Source organism: Pyxicephalus adspersus, chromosome 6 (genome assembly GCF_032062135.1).
Source record: "Pyxicephalus adspersus chromosome 6, UCB_Pads_2.0, whole genome shotgun sequence".
Taxonomy (NCBI): domain Eukaryota; kingdom Metazoa; phylum Chordata; class Amphibia; order Anura; family Pyxicephalidae; genus Pyxicephalus; species Pyxicephalus adspersus.
The window spans coordinates 25,749,304-25,769,309 of NC_092863.1; the positions used below are offsets into that span (position 1 = coordinate 25,749,304).

General features: G+C 40.8%; 1 protein-coding gene across 15 annotated transcripts in view; it reads left to right on the top strand.

Moving 5' to 3' along the window:
- AOPEP (aminopeptidase O (putative)) overlaps positions 1-20,006 on the top strand; it is a 404,684-nt gene that overhangs the window by 181,884 nt on the left and 202,794 nt on the right. For 11 of the 15 annotated variants that reach the window (XR_011921331.1, XM_072414973.1, XM_072414969.1 and 8 more), the window contains one exon: positions 3,115-3,158. Coding sequence is in view for 10 of the 15 variants with exons in the window: in XM_072414973.1 (XP_072271074.1) it covers positions 3,115-3,158 (44 nt within the window). In the remaining 5 variants the exon portion in view is untranslated. The remainder of the gene's footprint in view (positions 1-3,114; positions 3,159-20,006) is intronic. The other 4 variants (XR_011921333.1, XR_011921334.1, XR_011921335.1 and 1 more) reach the window with 1 other exon arrangement.

Sequence of the window (20,006 nt, forward strand, 5' to 3'; positions counted from 1 at the left end):
AGAGATGTATTACTAAGTTTAAGATCTGTAGTCTAAGTAATAATCAGATGGTCATTCTAAACCCTATACATCCCTATAAACGAAAAGAGATTTGTGTAGCTGTATTTACATTTAATTTATGTAAATAATGATTTTGGGAAAGTGGGATGGTTATATTCATCTGCTCTACCAATGGATTAAGATCCACACAGTATTGGTACATTTTAAAAGCTGAACCCCTAGCAAACAAGTACATAGTTTATAAACCACAACTGACATTTTGCAAAGCACCGTCCTTGAAAGACTAACTTGTGTCAAGTCATTTTTCTTCATCAAGTTTATCAACCGTGAACATCCAGATGTGGACAGTGCTCCCAGTGCAAATGGGTCAGAGAATCCATGAACATACTACTACCAAATAGGCAAACACATCGCCCCAGACACTACATAGACTGTGCAACCTCAGGAGGTATATACATAATTACTTGTACTTGAGGGGCGTACTATATAGGCAAAACAAAAAGGTCTCTACGTAAACGTATTTACGAGCATGTGTATGCTGTAACCAGTGGAAAAATTACCACCCCCCTAAGCTATCATATGGCAACAAAGCACAAGTTTGACCTCAAAGGGTTAATGTTCTTTGGATTAGAACATATCCCCCTTAATATATATCTACAACCAAATATACCCACATATATATCTACAACCAAATGTAATCAATTGAATACTTGATTCTGCTATACTTTAAAACCGGTGGTTACATATTGACTCACCGAATTCCTATTTAATTTTCAATAGAAGCACATTCAGAATCTGCAGCCATGACCTTACATGCCCCCACTGCACAATACACAATTAACATATATTTTTACTATATCACACACCTATTCCTATCCAACAAGCCTATGTCATATATCCCCTCATTTCATTTCATTTATCATGGTCATATTTGGCCACTCACATACTCCCATCAACACTACACACCACCCTGCCCCCCGCCCACCTACTTTGTCCACTCCTCCCCCTTCCCTTCAGTCATCCTCAATGGAGAAATAAATGCCCAGCTCACTGGGCACGGCACTAATGCCCATTGGGTGGATGGGTTGCACACTTTGGCTAGCATTTTGTGGACTATTTTGGAATATTTCTGTTTAATTCAACATTGTGCAAAAAATCCATTTTGATCATTCAGTTTTGCATTATACTTGCTTATTGTATTGTAAACACCTTGAATAATGTTTGTAAATATATTCATATATTCAATATGTTTGTATGCAGCCAGCAATGCAACATCTTGTCCAATGTCCCCTGAAGAAGCCCTTAGAGGTGAAATGCGTTGGGACACAATTTGTTTATTTGTTCTAATTCATTTAGGGAAACTATGTCTAGCTAATAAGTCAAAAGGAACCCCTATGCCTCAGGACACAGCCGGGTTGACTTCAATTGTTTGTATTTGAAACACTTATTATTTTATGTTATGCACATTCCTAACTAAGGAAAAAAATTGGTAAACTTTTCCAATACATTGCCACAATTAGCAAATACCCTGGCTTTTCTTCTCTTAATTTCCTATACCACTCACATTGATTTATATCAGGGTATGTGGCCCCACTTGATCGACGGAATCTGATTAGCAATTTTCTCATTTTTCTCCATAAACATGTTTAAAAATAATGGTTCTTTATAGGAATATTTTCATAAGATGACCTTGCTTTTCTGCAACAGTATTGTGCAGGATGTTTAATTAGGACAGTGCAGTGCAGTCAGTCTAGTAGGCACTAGACAGAGCTAGCACTCTCAGTAATTACCATTCAGCAACAGACCTGGTTAGACAGGCCACCTCTTTTTCTCCACAGTATGATTGTGAGTAAGATTATCTGTGATGAGTTTATTACTTTTATTTATGCAAGCATACCGGCTGAAATGGGAGTTCAGAAAGCAGCTCTTACTGTTACAAAAAAGCAATTTGAAGCATTTCAAAGCTAAAAACATTTACAAATAATAACCTGGGGGTGGAAGATATCATAACATCTGCAGGTGGAGAACTGTAAAGAAATAAAGAAATGTTAGACTTTAGCTAGTTTTTAAGCGTGGTATATTGTTTAAGGTTAAAGTCTTTATTAATTAAGTCTTATTCTTAATCTTCTTTTATTTTGTCTTGCTTGGTTCCTAACCCCTATCTGTGTATAAATTCATATATTAAGCCTTTCTGCTTTCACTATAAATCCTTTGGCATATGGCAGTTAGGCGGCACCGTAATGGGTTCTAGGGTTGTGCTCCCCATGACTGAAAGAACTGAAACTCAATAAATGAAAGGAAGGGCCAGGTATAGTCAGGCTAAGAAGTAAAGGGCTAGATGATGCTGGATGTCCTCCAGCCAGGAAATGTGGTAGGTTCTATCTAATTTGCTACAGCTTTTTATGTATACTGTGGGACATTGTGAATGAGCAGCTAAATTAGAGTAAGCAATTTCAAATATTCAAATACAAAAGAAGAACCTGGGCAACTGTGCAAAACTGAAGGCAAGGTTGGAGCTTAGCTTTACAATTATCTTACTTTTGGATGTCTTCTCACAATAAGGAGAGCCATCACTCCTATTTCTGTTTATGTGGTGAGGGTAAAAAGTAATAAATATATGTTACAGAGAGGACACAGAAAAAATGGTTATTATATATATTTTGTTTTTAGTTGTGCTTTCGTTGTTGTTATGTTTTTCTTAGTTGTTATGTTCATAAATAGATTTGTACTTTCTCTTGCACTACAGCAATAAAATGAAAATACAGTTCAGCTTTTTTGCTGCAATTGCTCTTTCATACAAAGTGATTTTATTTTTCCTCTTAGAGGTGTACAGGAAAGTTTTGTTATTTTTCTGTCTATATTTACCATAATGAGATACCATAACATGTGAAGCAGCATTATTTATTCAGGTGTCCCTGTAGAGGTCATAGAAGTACTTGATGAATTTGAGCTGAAATATTCTACCCTGTAGCCAAACAAAAGATCAAAACTGTGACACCTAAAATCACTTAAGATGGGTCAAACGGTTACTATGTGCACTAACTATGTATTTTAAGTTAATTGAATTTGTTATAGAATAGGATGACAAGTCATATTTTATTTTATGTCTTGCAGGATTTTCTTCATATGTTGCTGAATCATTTACCTGAACAAAAAAAGTAAGTGATTCTACACCACACTCAGTTGCTTACTGATATATAAAACAGATTTCATTTATAAAATTACTGATTTTTACATAAACCAATACAGTTTGTTACAAATTGCATCCCCATTTCAACTACAGCTGTGTGTGGCCATGGACACATGCATGTTAACAAGTATATTGTCTTGTTTTGGGTTTGAAATACCAACACACCATGTTGTGTAGAAATGTGGTGCATGCTGTGTATCTCGGGTATGCACAGAAGGAGCCTTTTCGTGAAAAGAGAAAAAAAATTGCTGATCTCACGTATGTGCAGTGAGATCGGCAAGTTTTATTTCAAACTACGTCATCTGATCTTGCGCATTCATCAGGTGAAGTAGGAAAAAGAAACTGGAAAAAGAGGAGAAGATAGCAGTGCCTGGGGCACCGACTCAGGGACGGATGCCAGGACGACGCGGGACCTGATGGAAGACCCCTCCGGATCAACTGCACTGGGGGATTGAAGGTAAGTGGATTTTTTTGATTTAGGCACTTTTGAGTTTACTTCCTCTTTAATTAGAGTTGGTTTGTCTTGGTCCAAGTTGCTGTATAAAGTCCAAGTTAATAATCAGAGACCCTGGGCTCCCTGCAGTGCTCAATGTGTCAATGCCGTTGTCCTTAGCAACAAGATGGTATCAGTGAGAGCTCCCTCTGCTAGGCTTACATGGCTTTTTTATGCCAACCATGGAGGTGGGACTAATAAAACAATTCAATGACAGCAGGGTGGGGCCTGTCTGAGGGGCTGTGTCCACATGGAGTACGACGCTCTGTGGACACACGCAAAATGCTCTTATGAATAGTTCTATGAATTCATGTTTTATGAAATGCAAACCCCAGATTAATAAGCAGCACAATATATGGACATCACAGAGAGCAAACTAGGCATGTCTTGAACCAGAACAGGCTAAATATTGTTTGCAGGCTTTCATGAGGCCTAGGAGACTAGTTCTTGGTCTCCAACTGCTTACCATAATGATCCAGCTACAAATCAGCCAACTACTACTTTATAGAGAAATGTAAAGTGGAAATATAAAGAATATTAATATATTGGTTTCTGAAAACAGCTCAGAGGTCAATCAGAGGCCACTCTACTAGCATTATCTGATTTTTACGACACCTGGAGTGCATTGTAAACTAGAGGGTGTGTAAGGATGTTGGATGTCAGAGAAAGTAATACCGTGTATCCCCAAAAATTAGACAAACCCCCTAAATAAACCCTAGCATGTTAATCATGCAAGGGGGAAATGTAAGCCCTACCCCGAAAATAAGCCCTATCGGCTGCTTCTTTGTGCAACAGAGCAGCTGTTGCCCCAGACTTTGGAGAGTGCAGTCACGTGGTACCCGGCGGCAGAGGGATACCAAGAGAAGAGGACGGAAGCAGCCGGGACGGGACGCACACCGCGGGATCGGAGTACGGAATCAGTAGTGGTAAGTACTTTTTTTTTTTACCAAATGCTGACACCAATGATTTTTGGGGAAATATTGTAAATGTTAGGAGGGGAAAATGGTGCTTTCTATTTTGTGGGGGCACTATATATGTGGGGGCACACATGGGGACAATGCATACCCTACATAATATAATGACCCCACAGTTAAGTACTGTGTGTATCTTTACATATGGGGGCATGCTTTGTATTGTGTGGGGGCACACATAGGGAGAATGTATTCCCCACATAATATAATGCCCCCACATTACATATATGGTATATTACATATATGGTATATGTGTTCACATATGTTGGCATGTTCTGTAGATTTTTGTACATGAATAAATATAGATTTTTGTACATGAAAAAAATAAGACATTCCCTGAAAATAAGCCCTAATGCGATTTTCGGAGGTAAAATAATATAAAACCCTGTCTTATTTTCGGGGAAAACACGGTATCTGATAAGGGGGAATTTATGACCCTGGTCTGTTATACTGTTAAACAAAGACCCTAAAGGTAGATTCTAGCCTCTACTTCTTTACATTTAAGGGTGTCACGCTTGGGGGGACAGGTGGTGTGAGCCCTGAAAAGGGCCAAGGCGCAGAGTCTAAGCGGCAACCAGGTCTTCTCTAGAGCCTCTAGTGGTGAGGATGTTGCGCTGCTGGTTACTGCCTGGTTGTGGTCCTTGGGCACATCAGGGTGGGCAGGAGGATACACGTTACCAAATCACAAGGCAGAAAAATTGTCAAGAAAGTCCAGGGTCAAGGCAGGCAGCAAGCAAAAGAGAGGTCAGGTCACAAGCCAGGGGTCAAATACCAGGGATTCAGAAAATAGACACCAGTGACACAGGGGCCACTGCAGACACAGGGAACACAGGAGACACTGGAAGTAACAGGAGGCACAGGTGACACAGGAATATCCACAGACAGGGAGGACCACAGGAACAGCACAAGAGAATATGCTGGCGACAGACTGGGGAACAAGGGGTTAACACAGGAGCTGGACGGAGGAAACACCGAATTACCCAACAGGTGTACAGGAACTTACTAGCAAAGGGACTCGGCACTAGTGGGGACACATTGCACAAACGCTGAGTGCTGTGTCTGAGCTAGCTAAAAAGTCAGGGGGTTGGACGGAGCTGATGAAGCTTGGGAGTGTAGGCACGCTCAGAGTAAGAACTGCCCGCATACGCAGGAGTGAGATGCCTGCGCTTTAGTGAGGAAGAGGTAAGTGTGACATAAGACCCTCCTTTTATGGGGCCTCTTAGGGAAGCGAAGATAGAACTTTTTAGCAAGAAGAGGGGCAGACACATCTGCATCAGTAACCCACGATCTCTCCTCAGGGCCAAAACCTTTCCAGTCCATCAGGTACATGAGCTTGTGAGAAATTTTGGATTCCAAAATGTGATGGACTTCATATTCCTGAGAGGAATTGGTTGGAGGAGAAGCCAGCAGAGAGGGATGGGAAAAGCAATTCAGGACCAACGGCTTAGCAGAGACACATGGAAAGCATTGGGCAACTTGAGATTTGTAGGAAGGCGTTACTTATAACAAACTGGGTTAACCTTGGCAGAAATGACATAAGGTCTAATAAAACATGAAGCAAACTTCAGAGAAGGCACCCTTCAACACATATTTCTAGTGGAGAACCAGACTTTGTCCCCAAGATGGAAAAGAGGTGTCTTACGGTGACATTGATCAGCAAACTTCTGGTAACAGGCAGACCACTGCTTTAGGTGCTCTAATGTTGAAGCCCAAAAACAGTTGAAGTCACTCTGCAGCGCACAGAGTGCAGGTACTTTGGTAGAGCAGGGTATAGGAGACATTAGGCAAGGATGTTTGCTGTAGACAATAAAAAATAGAGACTCCTTCGTGCTGGTGCAAACATGATTATTATGGGCTAACTCTACCCAAGGTAGCAGAGCCACCCAGTCATCATGGTGGACAAATATTGGACTCAAGGTATTGTTCCAAGGACTTATTGACCCTTTCGGTCTGCCCATTGCTTTGCGGGTGGTGGTGAGCTGATAACTCCACTGAAATGTCCAGGGATTTGCGGAAGCCTTTTCAAAGTAAATTGCACCCCACAATCAGAGACGATATGAGTGGGCATGCCATGAAGTCTAAAAATTTCGCGAATAAAGACTGGCACCAATGTCGCTGCTGATCGTAAAGCCAGAAGAGGTACGAAATGGGCCATTTTAGAAAAACAATCTACAACCACCAAAATAACTGTACAGCCATCAGAAGGAGGAAGATAAGTTATGAAATCAATAGTTAGACAACACCAAGGTTCTGTGGAAATAGGTAGTGGAAGTAGTGGGCCTGCAGGGGTGCAGGTGGCAGACTTTGTTTGAGCATAGGCAGCACAATCCTTGACATAGTCTTTCAAATCCTTGTGAAAACTGGGCCACTAGTACTGTCAGGAGAGAATTGTAGAGGAAGGTTCTGTGTATGCCTGTGCGACTAGAAAGTTTGAAGTAATGTGCCCAACGTAAGATTTTGGTACAGATTTGGGGAGCCACCAGGGTTTTCCCATTAGGGATAGCGGATTCCTGGATAGAGGTCAAAACTAGATTGCGCGCTGGAGGAATGATAAACTCTGGTTCTGCAGCAGTCTCTGAATCCTGTGGATCAAAGGAGCGAGAAAGGGCATCTGCTCGGGAGTTAGCTGGACTGGGTTTAAATGTAAACACAAAATTAAAGCGAGGAAAGAACAAAGACTAATGGGCTTGCCGGGGGTTGAGACAGGGAGTAGACCTCAGATACTGGAGGTTCTTATGATCTGTAAAAATAGTATTCTTGTGAGGGGAACCCTCCAAGAGGTATCGCCACTCTTCCAGAGCTAGCATGATAGCTAGGAGTTCTTTGTCTCCAATGGAATAATTATTTTCCACTGGGAAAGACTTCCTGTAATAGAATGCACATGGGCGTCTGCCTCCTGTGACTCCTAGCATGATAACTAAGAGTTCTCTGTCTCCAATGGAATAATTATTTTCCACCGAGAAAGACTTCTTGTAATAGAACGCACTCCCAACAGGCGAAGCATCAGCCTCGATGGTGGGAGCTTTGGTAAGATCTGGCCTAACAAGGGCTGGACCAGAAAGAATAGCCTGTTTGAGGGCATGGAAAGCCGGAATAGCCTCAGAGGGTCAGTTCTTAGGATCCACATCTTTCTGTGTCAGTGCAGTGATGGGAGTGATCAGCATGGAATAATTCCTAATAAATTACCAAGAATATTTGGTAAATACCAGAAAGTGGTGAGTAGCCTTAAGGCCGCAGGGTAGTGGCCAGTTGGAAATATTTGCAACCTTATCAGGATCCATGGAGAGGCCCTCTTTGGAAACAATGTAGCCCAGAAAGGGCACCTGGGGGGTTCCAACAAGCACTTTTTAGCCTTTGCATACAGTCCATTGTCACAGAGCCATTGCAGGACTAAACGGACATGCTGTCTGTGAGTGGGAAAGTCAGGGGGAAAAATCAGGATGTCATCCAAGTTAACCACTACACAGATGTATAGCAGGTCGTGAAAAACGGCATTCAGTGTTTGAAAAAGAAAAATGATGGTTTCATGGTAAAGCACACCAACAGAAATTTTGCATTTTGACTCAGAATGAAATGATTCTGTTAGCCATTAGAATTGATTGCAGACTTCATGAGCGAAATTTGAAGAGACTTCCTGTGCCAACTACATTTGCCAGGCCCCTGGCTGACCCTGCACCTAGTCCACCTCCCCCTTGGCTGAGGAGTCTATGCAATTGGGCTCTTCAAGGCTGTCAGCCACAGAGAGGTTGAGGAACAAGAGGGTTCCTCTGTAGAGCGCATTCCATATTCAGCTTTTTCTGATGTATTCTCTCCTTAGGCCACTGATGTCCTTCCACCTCACCAGCCTTATGACTGCCCAAAAGATTTTCTACCAGGTACTTTTCCTCCAGAGGGCACCTCTACAATCTCACAGGCACTGAAATTTAAGCCATGAAAGCTTATATTAAAGAACATTTGGAAAAAGGCCTTATCCACCATTCTACATCCACACCTGGGGCTAGCTTCTTTTTTGTTGAGAAAAAAAAGATGGGAGCCTAAGGTCATGTAAAGACTAGTGAGGGTTAAACAAAATTACTGTCAAGAACAGGTACCCTTTACCTCGTATAAATGACCTGTTTGGCCAGGTTGTAAATGCCCAAATTTTTGCCGAACTAGACCTGAGGGGGCTTACAACCTCATCAGAATAGGGCAGGGGGAGTGGAAGACTGCATTAAATATGAGGGATGGGCATTATGAGTACCTGGTAATGCCATTTGGTTTATGCAATGCCCCAGCAGTCTTCCAGGACTTCATTAATGACATTTTCCTTGATTTTCTTGGGAATATTGTGGTGGTTTATTTAGATGATATTCTGGTCTCTTCGTCTCCTTTGGTTGAGCATCGTGCGCATGTTAAGGCTGTTCTTCAGAAACGTAGGGGGAACCATTTGTTTGCCAAACTAGAAATGTGTGTTTTTGAAGTCCAACAAGTCCCTTTTCTGGGTTACATTGTTTCTGATCAGGGCCTGACGATGGACCCAGCCAAGGTCACTGCAGTCCTTGATTGGCCTCAGTCCACCAATTTGAAAGCCCTACCAAGGTTCTTAGGTTTTGCCAATTTTTACAGAAGGTTTGATAAGAATTACTCAGTCTTGGTCACTCCCCTTTCTAATCTTACCTGGAAAGGTGCAAATCCTTCCCAGTGGCCTGCTGAGGCTTGTGAAGCTTTTAAAAAAACTGAGGATTTCTGCTCTGCCCCTATTCTTGTACATCCAGACATCCAGCAACACTTCTTTGTGGGGGTAGATGCATCCGAGCTTGGGGTTGGAGCAAATTTGTCTCAGTACTGTGTAAAACCTGAATGTTTACACCCCTGTGGCTTCTTTTCCCGAAAATTCTCTCTAGCACAACAGAATTATGATATTGGGAGCACCTTTCCTGAAGCTTCATGGGTGTCTAGCCTCTGGTGAGTAAATGGTAGGAACCTGCTGAGGTCTGGGAGGGTGTAGTCATGGTTCGTGCAAACTGTTATGTTTGGGTAGACAGGGCCACTAGGGGGCGCTACGGTCTGCACAAAAGTGGTGTGAGCCCTGGAAAGGGCCAAGGTGCAGAGTCTAAGTGGCAACCAGGTCTGCTCTAGAGCCTCTAGTGGTAAGGATGTTGCGCTGCTAGTTACTGCCAGGTTGCAGTTCCTGGGCACACCAGGGTGGGCAGGAGGATACACGGTACCAAATCACAAGGCAGAAAAATTGTCAAGGAATTCCGGGGTCAATGCAGGCAGCAAGCAAGAGAGGTCAGGCCACAAGTCAGGGGTCAAATACCAGGGATCCAGGAAATAGACACTATTGACACAGGGGCCACTGCAGACACAGGGAACACAGGAGACACTGGAAGTAACAGGAGGCACAGATAACACAGGAATATCCACAGAAAAAGAGGACCACATCACAAGGGAATAGGCTAAAAAAAAACAACAGACTGGGCAAGAAAGGGTAACACAGGAGCTGGACAGAGGAAACACTGAATAAATCAACAGGTGTACAGGTACTTGCTAGCAAAGCTAGGGGCTCTGCACTAGTGGAGACACAATGCACAAATGCTGAGTGCTTTTAACTGAGCTAGCTAAATAGCCAGGGATGCTTCAGAGGCTATATCCTGATTGGCTAGCGGGTTTGGCGAAACTGATAAAGCTTGGGAGCGTAGACACACCCAGAGTCAGGATTGCCTGCATGCACAGGAGAGAGATGCCTTCACTTTAGTGGGGAAGAGGTAAGTGTGACAAAGGGGAAATCCGACATCAATCTTATCCCCAATATCATACCAGGTATTATGGTGTGATGCACTGAAGGTTACCCAGGAAGTTGTGTTGAAATAAATGGCATTGCAGTGCCCTAGTGTTTTTTTAGAAATGGTATTGCACATGAAACAGCACCACACAGATGTGAACCAGGTCTTATTGAATGTTATATATGTTTATAATTATAGGATAAACTGCCTCACCAAAATGTCCTTGAGTCTGTGGGGACAGTGTTATAATCTGGGGTTACTTCCATTGGCTAGTTGTAGGTGCAGCAACATTATGAGGTCAGCTGACTACTTGAATGTGCTTTATGACCAGGTTTTTCCATCAATGGACTTTTTTCTTCCAAAATGGCACATATATTCCAAGATGACAATGCATGCCGCATGCGGCTCTTCAGCCTCCTTGTTGTGGCTCCCTTCGGCTGCCGCGGGGAGATCTCTGATGGGGGATCCCCTTCCTCCCAAGACACTGCGGAGTAGGGGGATTCCCTATCCGGTGAAAAAAATCTACCAGTGAAATAAATATACCACGGGGCGTGTACAAATGGGTGTGTACAATGACATCCCCCTCCTTTGAACCCCAATTCCTCTGGAATGGGGAGATGTACAAAACCAAAAATGTAGGTGCAAGTGGGGGACACCTGTGACTAACACCCCCTAAAATTTAATTGTTAGGCTATCATCAGAACATAAATAACTCTGCCCATCAAAAAAATCTACCGTTACACATTGCTGGAGGCACCTGAACCCCAATTTCTCTGGAACAGGAAGGGGGTACAGGTGAACAAAATTAGAGGTGCAAGTGGGGGACACCTGTGGCTAACACCCCTAAAAACTCCACCCATCAAAAAACCCCTACCCTGTTACACATTGTTGGAGGCGTCTAGCACCTAAACCCCAATTTATCTGGAAACGGGAGTACAGGTGAAAAAAATTTCAGGTGCAAGTACGGGACACCTGTGGCTAACACCTCCTAAAAATTCATAAAAACTCTGCCTATCAAAAAAATCTACCCTGTTACACATTGCTGGAAGCATCTAGCATCTGAACCCCAATTTCTCTGGAACGGTGGGGAGGCGGTACAGGTGACCAAAATAGAGGTGCAAGTGGGGGACACTTATGGCTAACACCACCTACAATTGAATCGCTAAGGCATCGTCAGAAAATAAAGAACTCTGCCCATCAAAATAATCTACCCTGTTACAACAAAATTTAAGCTGCAAATGAGGGACACGTGTGGCTAACACCCCTTAAAATTTCATCGCTAAGGCATCGTCAGAACATAAAGAACTCTGCCCATCAAAAAAATCTACCCGTTACGTTAGAAGCCTCCAGCCTCTAATGTAACAGGATGATACGTTAGAAGCTGGAGGCTTCTAGGGGCATAGTTCAGTGTTTAATTTATTTCAAAGTAGGCCTACACATGCACACTTGTTGTAACAGGTAAAATTAAAAAAAGATTAAAAACTAATTATAAACTGTGTTATGTTTTGCGGCTCCAGACTATTTTTCATTAGTGGAAGAGGAGGCAAAATGGCTCTTTTGATAGTAAAGGTTGCTGACCCCTGGTCTAGTTTATAGTACAAGGAAAAGCTACAGTGTAAAAAGCCAATGACATTTATTTTACAGCAAAGAACAGGACTATGAATTCTAAAAGCACTGTTTCCCTGCCATTGCTTGCCTTAATTTAGAAATGCCATGTATGGATTAAGAACATCACAGAACTGCAACAAGCATGCCATGCAACCAATAAAAGTCAGGGGAAATCAAAATTATTTATTCTTGCACTAGATTAGTAACTCAGATATCCTAATACTGAACACTCAGCATGACAGGCAAAAAGCATTTATAAAAACTGGTCAGCTACCTAATTTTATGACAGGTTTTAGACTAACAACATACTCATAGGAAAGCAGCTTGTGGCACTTTTTGGTATTGGTATTAATATATAAAATTACCAAGGTATATTGACCCTTTAATACAACAAAAGCCACAAGCCATTTATTACATGCTTTGAAACCCTGATCTGTCTATGTGTTGTGGAGAGTTATCCTTTATACTGTACCTAACTACTTTCATATTTGTTCACTGTCTGCTTCATAAGGACATGAAAAAATATGTCCCTTTGAAAAACCAGATGTGTTATCTAAACATATTGTGAAATGGCAAAAGGGGTCATCCTGGAGGGAAGATATATTTCTCCTCGTTTTCTCTCCTAAGGGAGAAATTAACCAGCCACAGGTCTGCTGGGATTCCAGACCAGGGTTTTCCATATCACTCAGAAGTGTTCTGATTCAGACCAGAATTCGGTTTTGTCTGGCCATTAATTACTGCACAGCTGTGAGCAGCAGGTAAAAAGGGAAGGAGAGGAAGGAAGCACTCTCTGACCTGGGACACAGGGAAGCTGCCTGTGGGAGCCATTGTTGTACTACATGTGAGTAAAGGTTGCTGGAACGTTTACGTTGAGTTGGCTGAGTTAGTTAGTGCCTGACTGGCTAGGATAAATTTTTGTTTTATCTTATGCAACCTTTTATTAAAACTGTGGGTCAGTTTCAACCTTATCTACTGTCTTCAGTGTGCTTCATACACCTCTCCTGCAGTCTGAGAGTACCTTTAACCCCAGAAAAGGTGATCCCACAAGGGTGGTATACCACACTAAACATTTATAGAAAAATCCATATTTGAACTATGAAATGTAAATTTGCTTTAAATAGAAAACAAAAAAACTGAGCATCAAATATTTCTGAAGTAAAATGAAAATGTATCTTCTTTAAAATCTATTAAGACTTTTTTATGGTTTAAAAATAAATACATGGAGATAATTTTGCTTTATTATCTACAACTTTCACACACCATAAAAGAAAACAAAGCAATTATTTATTTTTATTACAACCCTAAGGAAACTTTGTGTGACTTTTCTTTTTGTAAAGCTTCCCTTTTACTTAAGGGAAGATGATGCCAAACAGATATACACTGCTGTACTTGCTTTCACTTCTTTTTTGAAGAGCTGTTAGTGCTGCTGTTGTCTGACACTTCTGAGTATGCCAGATAACATGACCCTTGCTGGGTGTTGTGGTCTTTGCCACTGGCATCTACCTTACTGCTATATCCTGTAGTATTGTTGTCCAGCAGGAGAAACAATGGAAGCCTTCAGGGGACCACCAATCTGACACTTATAGAGCTTCAAGATTTTACTCACCAGAAAGATAAATATTAATTCTCCTATTGTATAGGCTCTTTATTCTACCAGGTTTGCTATAAAGGTACACTAATATTTTAGTGAAACATTAAAATACTCCCTGTGAAGGGGCATAAGTTTTCATGCAACTGGCTGCCTCCTGGGCTAAACCCCTAAACCTAATTATAATTTAGTAATATATAGTTGTAAATTGATGCCTGAGAAAATAAAGTAAATCATATTCCTGGGTTCAGAGTAATACCCCCTGTGTTTTTTAAGAGGGTTTTCTGTCACGGTACTGCGGGGCAGGACGGTGGACCCTCTGTGCTACTAGCTCAGTTGGCACAGACATGCACAGGGTGCAGAGTCTAAGCAGCTGCCCTGTCCTCACCAGAGCCTCTAGAGGTGAGAATTTTGCGCTGCGGGCAACTGCCAGGTTGCGGCCCCCGTGCACGCTGAGGCAGGTGACTGCTGACAGACAGAAACAAGATGTGGTGCCAAAGGGAAATCCAAGAAAGTAGTCAGATAAGCCAAAAGATCAGGGTGGGCAGCGAACAAGGTTGGTCAGGAAACAGGCAAGAGGTCAGGGCAGGCAGCGAACAAGAGTAGTCAGGAAACAAGCCGGGGTCAGTAGATGAGGAATCTGGAACAGGAGAAACAAACAGGAACCTGAGAAGCAGAGCCAAAGGAACGCCTTGTTCAGGTAACTTCCTTAGGAAAGGAAATGACAGTTGATGGAAGTGGATCAAGTGAGCCGCAGACATCAATCCCACCAGCAGAGGGAGTGTTGTTGCAGAGATAATCTCAGGTGTTATTCAGATGTTTGCCAGAAGAGGGAGTGCGTCTGCGGAACACCCTGGTTCTATGAGCCAAGGAAGCAGCTGACAGGGTATCAGCTTGGAACAGGAAGTATTCAGAGTGTTGGATCCAGGGGCATGGATGGTGCTGGCAGCAGTGAACTGCAAGGAGGGTGAGCAAGAAGGAGACACAGATCCCCTGGACCTGCAGGAATCTGAAGTATTCTTCAGAGTTCAGCATATTCCACTTTCTTCCAACCTTGAAGAATTTTAGTTGATTTTTTAATACCATTTGCATTTTGCTTTTATATTTGTGTTCCTATTTAGGTGTCAGTAATATAGTCAAGGCTGGTATAATTAGGCTTAAAATGCAGGATACATCGACAGTTACATCTGACTCTCACATTTGCAGTTTCAATATTTACTTAGCATTCAATATTTGGTATTGTGGTGTTGTGTTGCAAAAGTTACGTTACTTTCTGCTTAATTTATACAAAATAATTAGGTGGGTTTTGACTAAAAAATGAGTGATAATCTCAAAAAAAAGTAAAAATGTTATTCTATAATGTATCCCATTTCTAATGACATTAAAATGACTCCTTTGGTACAGGGCATTGCAAAGATGTTTAACCACTTGGGCGTTTACCTGATGTCTAGATTTCTGTACCAAAAGCGGTACACTGTTTTTCATAAAAAAAAATTTAAATTGTAGACCTGTAACTTGCAGAAATATGTCCGAGCAAGGGTCTAGTAGATATCATGAATATAAAAAAAGTTTGAAACACACATCATGTAAAAAAAGAAAAAATTTACTTTTAATAAAATTAAAAAAAAAAAAACACAAAAAAACAGCTTAAACAAGAATACATAAATAAATCAAAAATACTGAAAATGCAATAATTCGGTATACTGTATAGTACTATATTTTTCTAAAACAGCTCCCTAGTGTGGTAAATTTTAAAACAGATAGGGAATAGTAATTCATGATTTTTTCCTTCTTTATACTGCACATGTACACCATAGCTTTGTACCCACAAAACGTAATTTATTTACTGAGTCATAATTGAGAGCTTTACACACACACATACAAACACACACCTCAAGGAAAAGGATCATTTAGTTCTTGCATAACATGTTTTTTTGCACACACACAGAAAATTGCACATAATGATGTAATACAATGGTGGCGAACCTATAACACGCATGCCAGAGGGGGCACTCAGAATCCTCTCTGTGGGTATGGGCTCCCTCCTGGCTGTGGAATTTCCCTTCTCAGGAGTCATTAGTTAACCCTCAGAATACCAGGCTGTGGGGGGGAATGGCAGCTGGTGTGTATTGAAGCTAAAGTGTCTTGATCCAGCATTAAAAGGGTGAAAGTACAGAGGGAAAGTGGAAAGTTAGGGAGGGGGTAGGGGGAGGGGGATCTTGTTTTGCTCTGTCTTTATGGAAATTACAATATAAATTAAGCTGAAGACACTGAACAGCGCTACACAGCCCAGGGACAGGAGTACCAGTCCAGTACACGAAAAGTTACAATGTCATTGCATAGCAGCAGGTTGTGTTTAGCTGACATCACATGACCTGTGTAATGCTTGTTGTGCTGGGATAGGTTGGTGTGCAGAGTTCATTTCTCTATGGCCTGTGTGTGTGCTATATGAGCGGACAGAACAGAAATGGCACGCATTGTACTAGGATTGTCAGGGGGAACTTTGTATTGGCCGCTGTCCATAGGAACCAACCTGGCCTCCTGCTAATGGGAAAATGAGAGCATGTATGGATGATTGAGTTCTTCACGCCTCCTGTGTATGGGAAATGTGTGCTACATTTCCAGTTCACATTATTTATGCAAATTCCCCAAGAAGCAGGTCCAACGCATGTACAGCGTACAGAGGTGTAGGAGGTAGGAAATGCACTCCGATGCCTTTTTCAGAGCAGGCTAAAAGCTGGTGGTCAGTGGAACCTTGTGCTGGTTCAAAATTCAAATTCCATCTGGGAATCGCTGCCGTAGATTGTTGATTCAGGGAATATCAATTTCTCTAGTGTTAGCTAATAATATTAGTGTTAGCTATTTTTGTATAGGGAGCAATTAGTATTGGGTGCCATTTTTTTTCATTTTGTGTTTTTGTAGATTCCAAGTCTTGAACACCCAAAAATTAGTACAGCAAAAACAGATAGTGGAAGATTATTCCAAGAGGCCTGGACAGAATCATTTGGAGTGAATGAACGCAATGGGAAAATGTTATGTATTCTGTGTAATGACAGTGTTGTGTGTCACACATCAAGTGTCAAACGGCACTTTAACACCAACCACAAAAATATGTTGCCAAACCTGGTGAAACTGAAGGAAAAAAATTGAGGAAATATAATTCCCAGTATTTTAGTTTTTGCAACTATCTTTAATTTTTGCAATCTAGAACAAATTTTCTGGCAGTTGACAGTTTTCAAATTTTACTGTGCATAGCAAAACATGGTAAGCCCCCTCTGAATGGGGATATTATGAAAATATTTCACAAAAAAGTTAAAAATTATTCAACTGATCTCTGAGATGCCACTTAACAGATATACTGTCCAGTGTCCAGAGTCCAGTGCATGGCAAGTGATGTTAGTCAGCAGCTCACCACTGACTTTAAGCACTGACCACTGACAAAAATCAGCCTGTTACTCCATGTGCTTGGATCAAAGCACAGATCTAAATATTCATGCAAGGCTAGCAGTAATTTTGCTTTATGCTGTTGGTGACATCATGAGAGAAGAGCTGGTGAAACTGGTGTCTTTGCCCAAAAGAACACAAGGGATATATATCTACAATGCTGTCATTGAGACTTTTTTTGTCTCAAGACATAAGACCAGAAGAGTGGTTTCAGTTACTTGTGATAGGGCACCTTCTATGGTGGGGGCAACATCTGGTTTAATACAATTCTTAGTTAAAAAAACAAAACATCAGGGCATTAAGTTCCATTGTATTAAGAGTCTCTTTGTGCCAGAGTAAGCAGCAAAAAAATTGACAATGTTCTCAAAGATGTCACAAAAAAGGTAAATGAAATCATGGCTTGTGCTCTGAAATTTCTACTATTTCAAGTACTTCTTGAAGAGGTTCAGGCACAGTATAATTTTTTACTTATGTACAATATTGTCTGGTGGTTTATGAATGAAAAAGGGCAGGGATATCCACAGCTCACTGATATGGCCTTGCTTACCAACCTCATGTTTTTTACGGATTTTACACTACACTTCATGTACTGAACAAAACAACTGCAAGATGTAGGGAAAACAGCTGAAAGGATGTTTTGTGATATCAAAACATTTTAGAGAAAACTGCAGGTATTGAAAGAGACCTTGAGAGTGGGCTGCTGAAATATTTTCCAAATCTTTTTTCTAAACTAAAACCTTAGTATTCAGGCACTTTGCAATAAATAAGTGGGTTTTGGGTTGCAGTTTGGGCACTCGGTCTCGCCATCACTGATGTAATATATAAAATAGGGAGCGTACATTACAGCATATATAATAAGGTGGCATGGAATAAGGGAATGTACAGCACAATATACAGAATGAGTTGGTAGTAAATAGAAAATGTAAAGTACAGCATACATAAAAAGTGTAGTAAGGGACATGTTATGTACAACAGCAACCAAAATAGGAAGGTGAAATTTGGAAAGAGCAGGCAGTGCACGAAATGATGGCCATGTTGTATAGAGAATGTACCACGTAGTATACAGAATGATAGTGGTAGTAAAAAGGTGAAGTTTACAGTGTACAACACTGTCTACAGAATAATGACAGTTTAGAATAGGAAATGTATACTGTAAATGCTCTACTCTCCACTTCAAATTAATGCACAATCTTTTTTTTCATTCACTGAGATCGTCAGTCAATTGAAAATGAATAGGCTAACTCAAGCCATTAGGCAGCCCAATGGATCATAAAACACCCTTTCTTAGTGTCTTACCACACATATCTATTTTAGTACATTGTAGTGGATTGTGCATAACACTTTACTGATCACCCATGACAGTTACCTATATTTTATTAACCTGAGAATACTGATTGGCTTGCAAAAATAGTCAAAAAGTAATGCAAAATTACTGTGCTTCAGGAAACACTTGGAGATTGAATCATACATTGCAAAGTAAAGTGGATACTTCTAGACAATATGATGAAATCTTGTTGGAAATTGACATTTCCGGTTTGGAAAACTCCATATTTAACCAACTCCTGGATCACTTGCCCCAAAAATCCCCAACGTAAATTAAGCCCAAAGACATAATTTGATGCATACATTTTACAATCATGATGAAAAGAGCTTTTTCCGTTGCTGAATAGCGCGACCGCGTACGATTCCGGATCGCTAATACGAATGCGCGACCGATAATCCGATTCTGCTTGATGAATCAGGGGCAATGTGTTTACTGTGAAAAAAAACAGGTCTTTTAAAGAATAGTTTGTTAGTTTATTCCACCTGAAAGAAAAGCCCCAATGGATAATCAAAAAGGAGTGGACTCCTATTTGCCCAGCCTGTGATTACATATCGTGTATCTGTGGGAGGAAAAGAAGAAGAAGAAGGAGGGAAAGCCAGGCTTTTGAAGGGCAACCAGAGTTAAATTTAAAAACACAAAATTTTATTGTTCCAACAACATAATTTAAAAGATTAAGAGCTGTGTCTCTATAAATGAATCCTAGGCTAACATATAACTACTTTTTTTTTTTTGTGAAACTAGTAGTTATATGTTAGCCTAGGATTTATTTATGGAGACACAGCTCTTAATCTTTTAAATTATGTTGTTGGAACAATAAAATTTTGTTCCTGATGGAAAGGTTTCAGAATATTTAGAACAGAGTTCGATTCGTTTTGTACAATAAACATGTCACTTTCTTCCACGTCATTCGCTTTTTTTGCCATGTCTAAAAATCTGTCAAGACAAAGATTTGTATAGTATACAGAATGCATAGTCAATTTTTACCTACCAAATACCAGTTTTAGAACAGTTCCTAAAAAGTTTCAAGATTTTATGGGGGCATTTTAGTATTGGGTGACTTCAAATTTGTTTCGCTTGATTTGTTCCAATAAATCTCTGGTCATCAGGTTGTACTCAGGTTGGTCATCAGGTTGTAATAGGCACAATGGAAAAACAAACACCTTTTTCAATAATTTGGGTAACATTTGAGGAATTTGCCGCCAGGGATTTCACTTTTTACCCAATCCATACAACACATAAACCAGAATTGACTTCCTAGTTTAGCATGCAAATCTACCATTGTTATTTTCTACACTCCACCTACCCATACACAAAAAAAACTTACCATATAAACTGAAACCTCCTTTAGGACCCCATCAGCTTGGGGAAATTTAAACTGCACCTGGCCATGAATTTTGGAAAAACCACAAGTTTAGAAACAATTCGGCTCTTGGCTTAGCTTACCCATAAACCTTTTGTCTGCCCCTATAAAACATAAAACATGGCTTCAGCGTTAAAAGAAAAACAAGGAAAAAATCCTAGGCCTGTTTTAGAAAGTAAACTTTCTTGAAGTATGGTATAAAAATTTAGAGACACCTGATTTAAAACTAGTAATGGCTAGAGAGGGCCTTAAAGCTTTCTGTC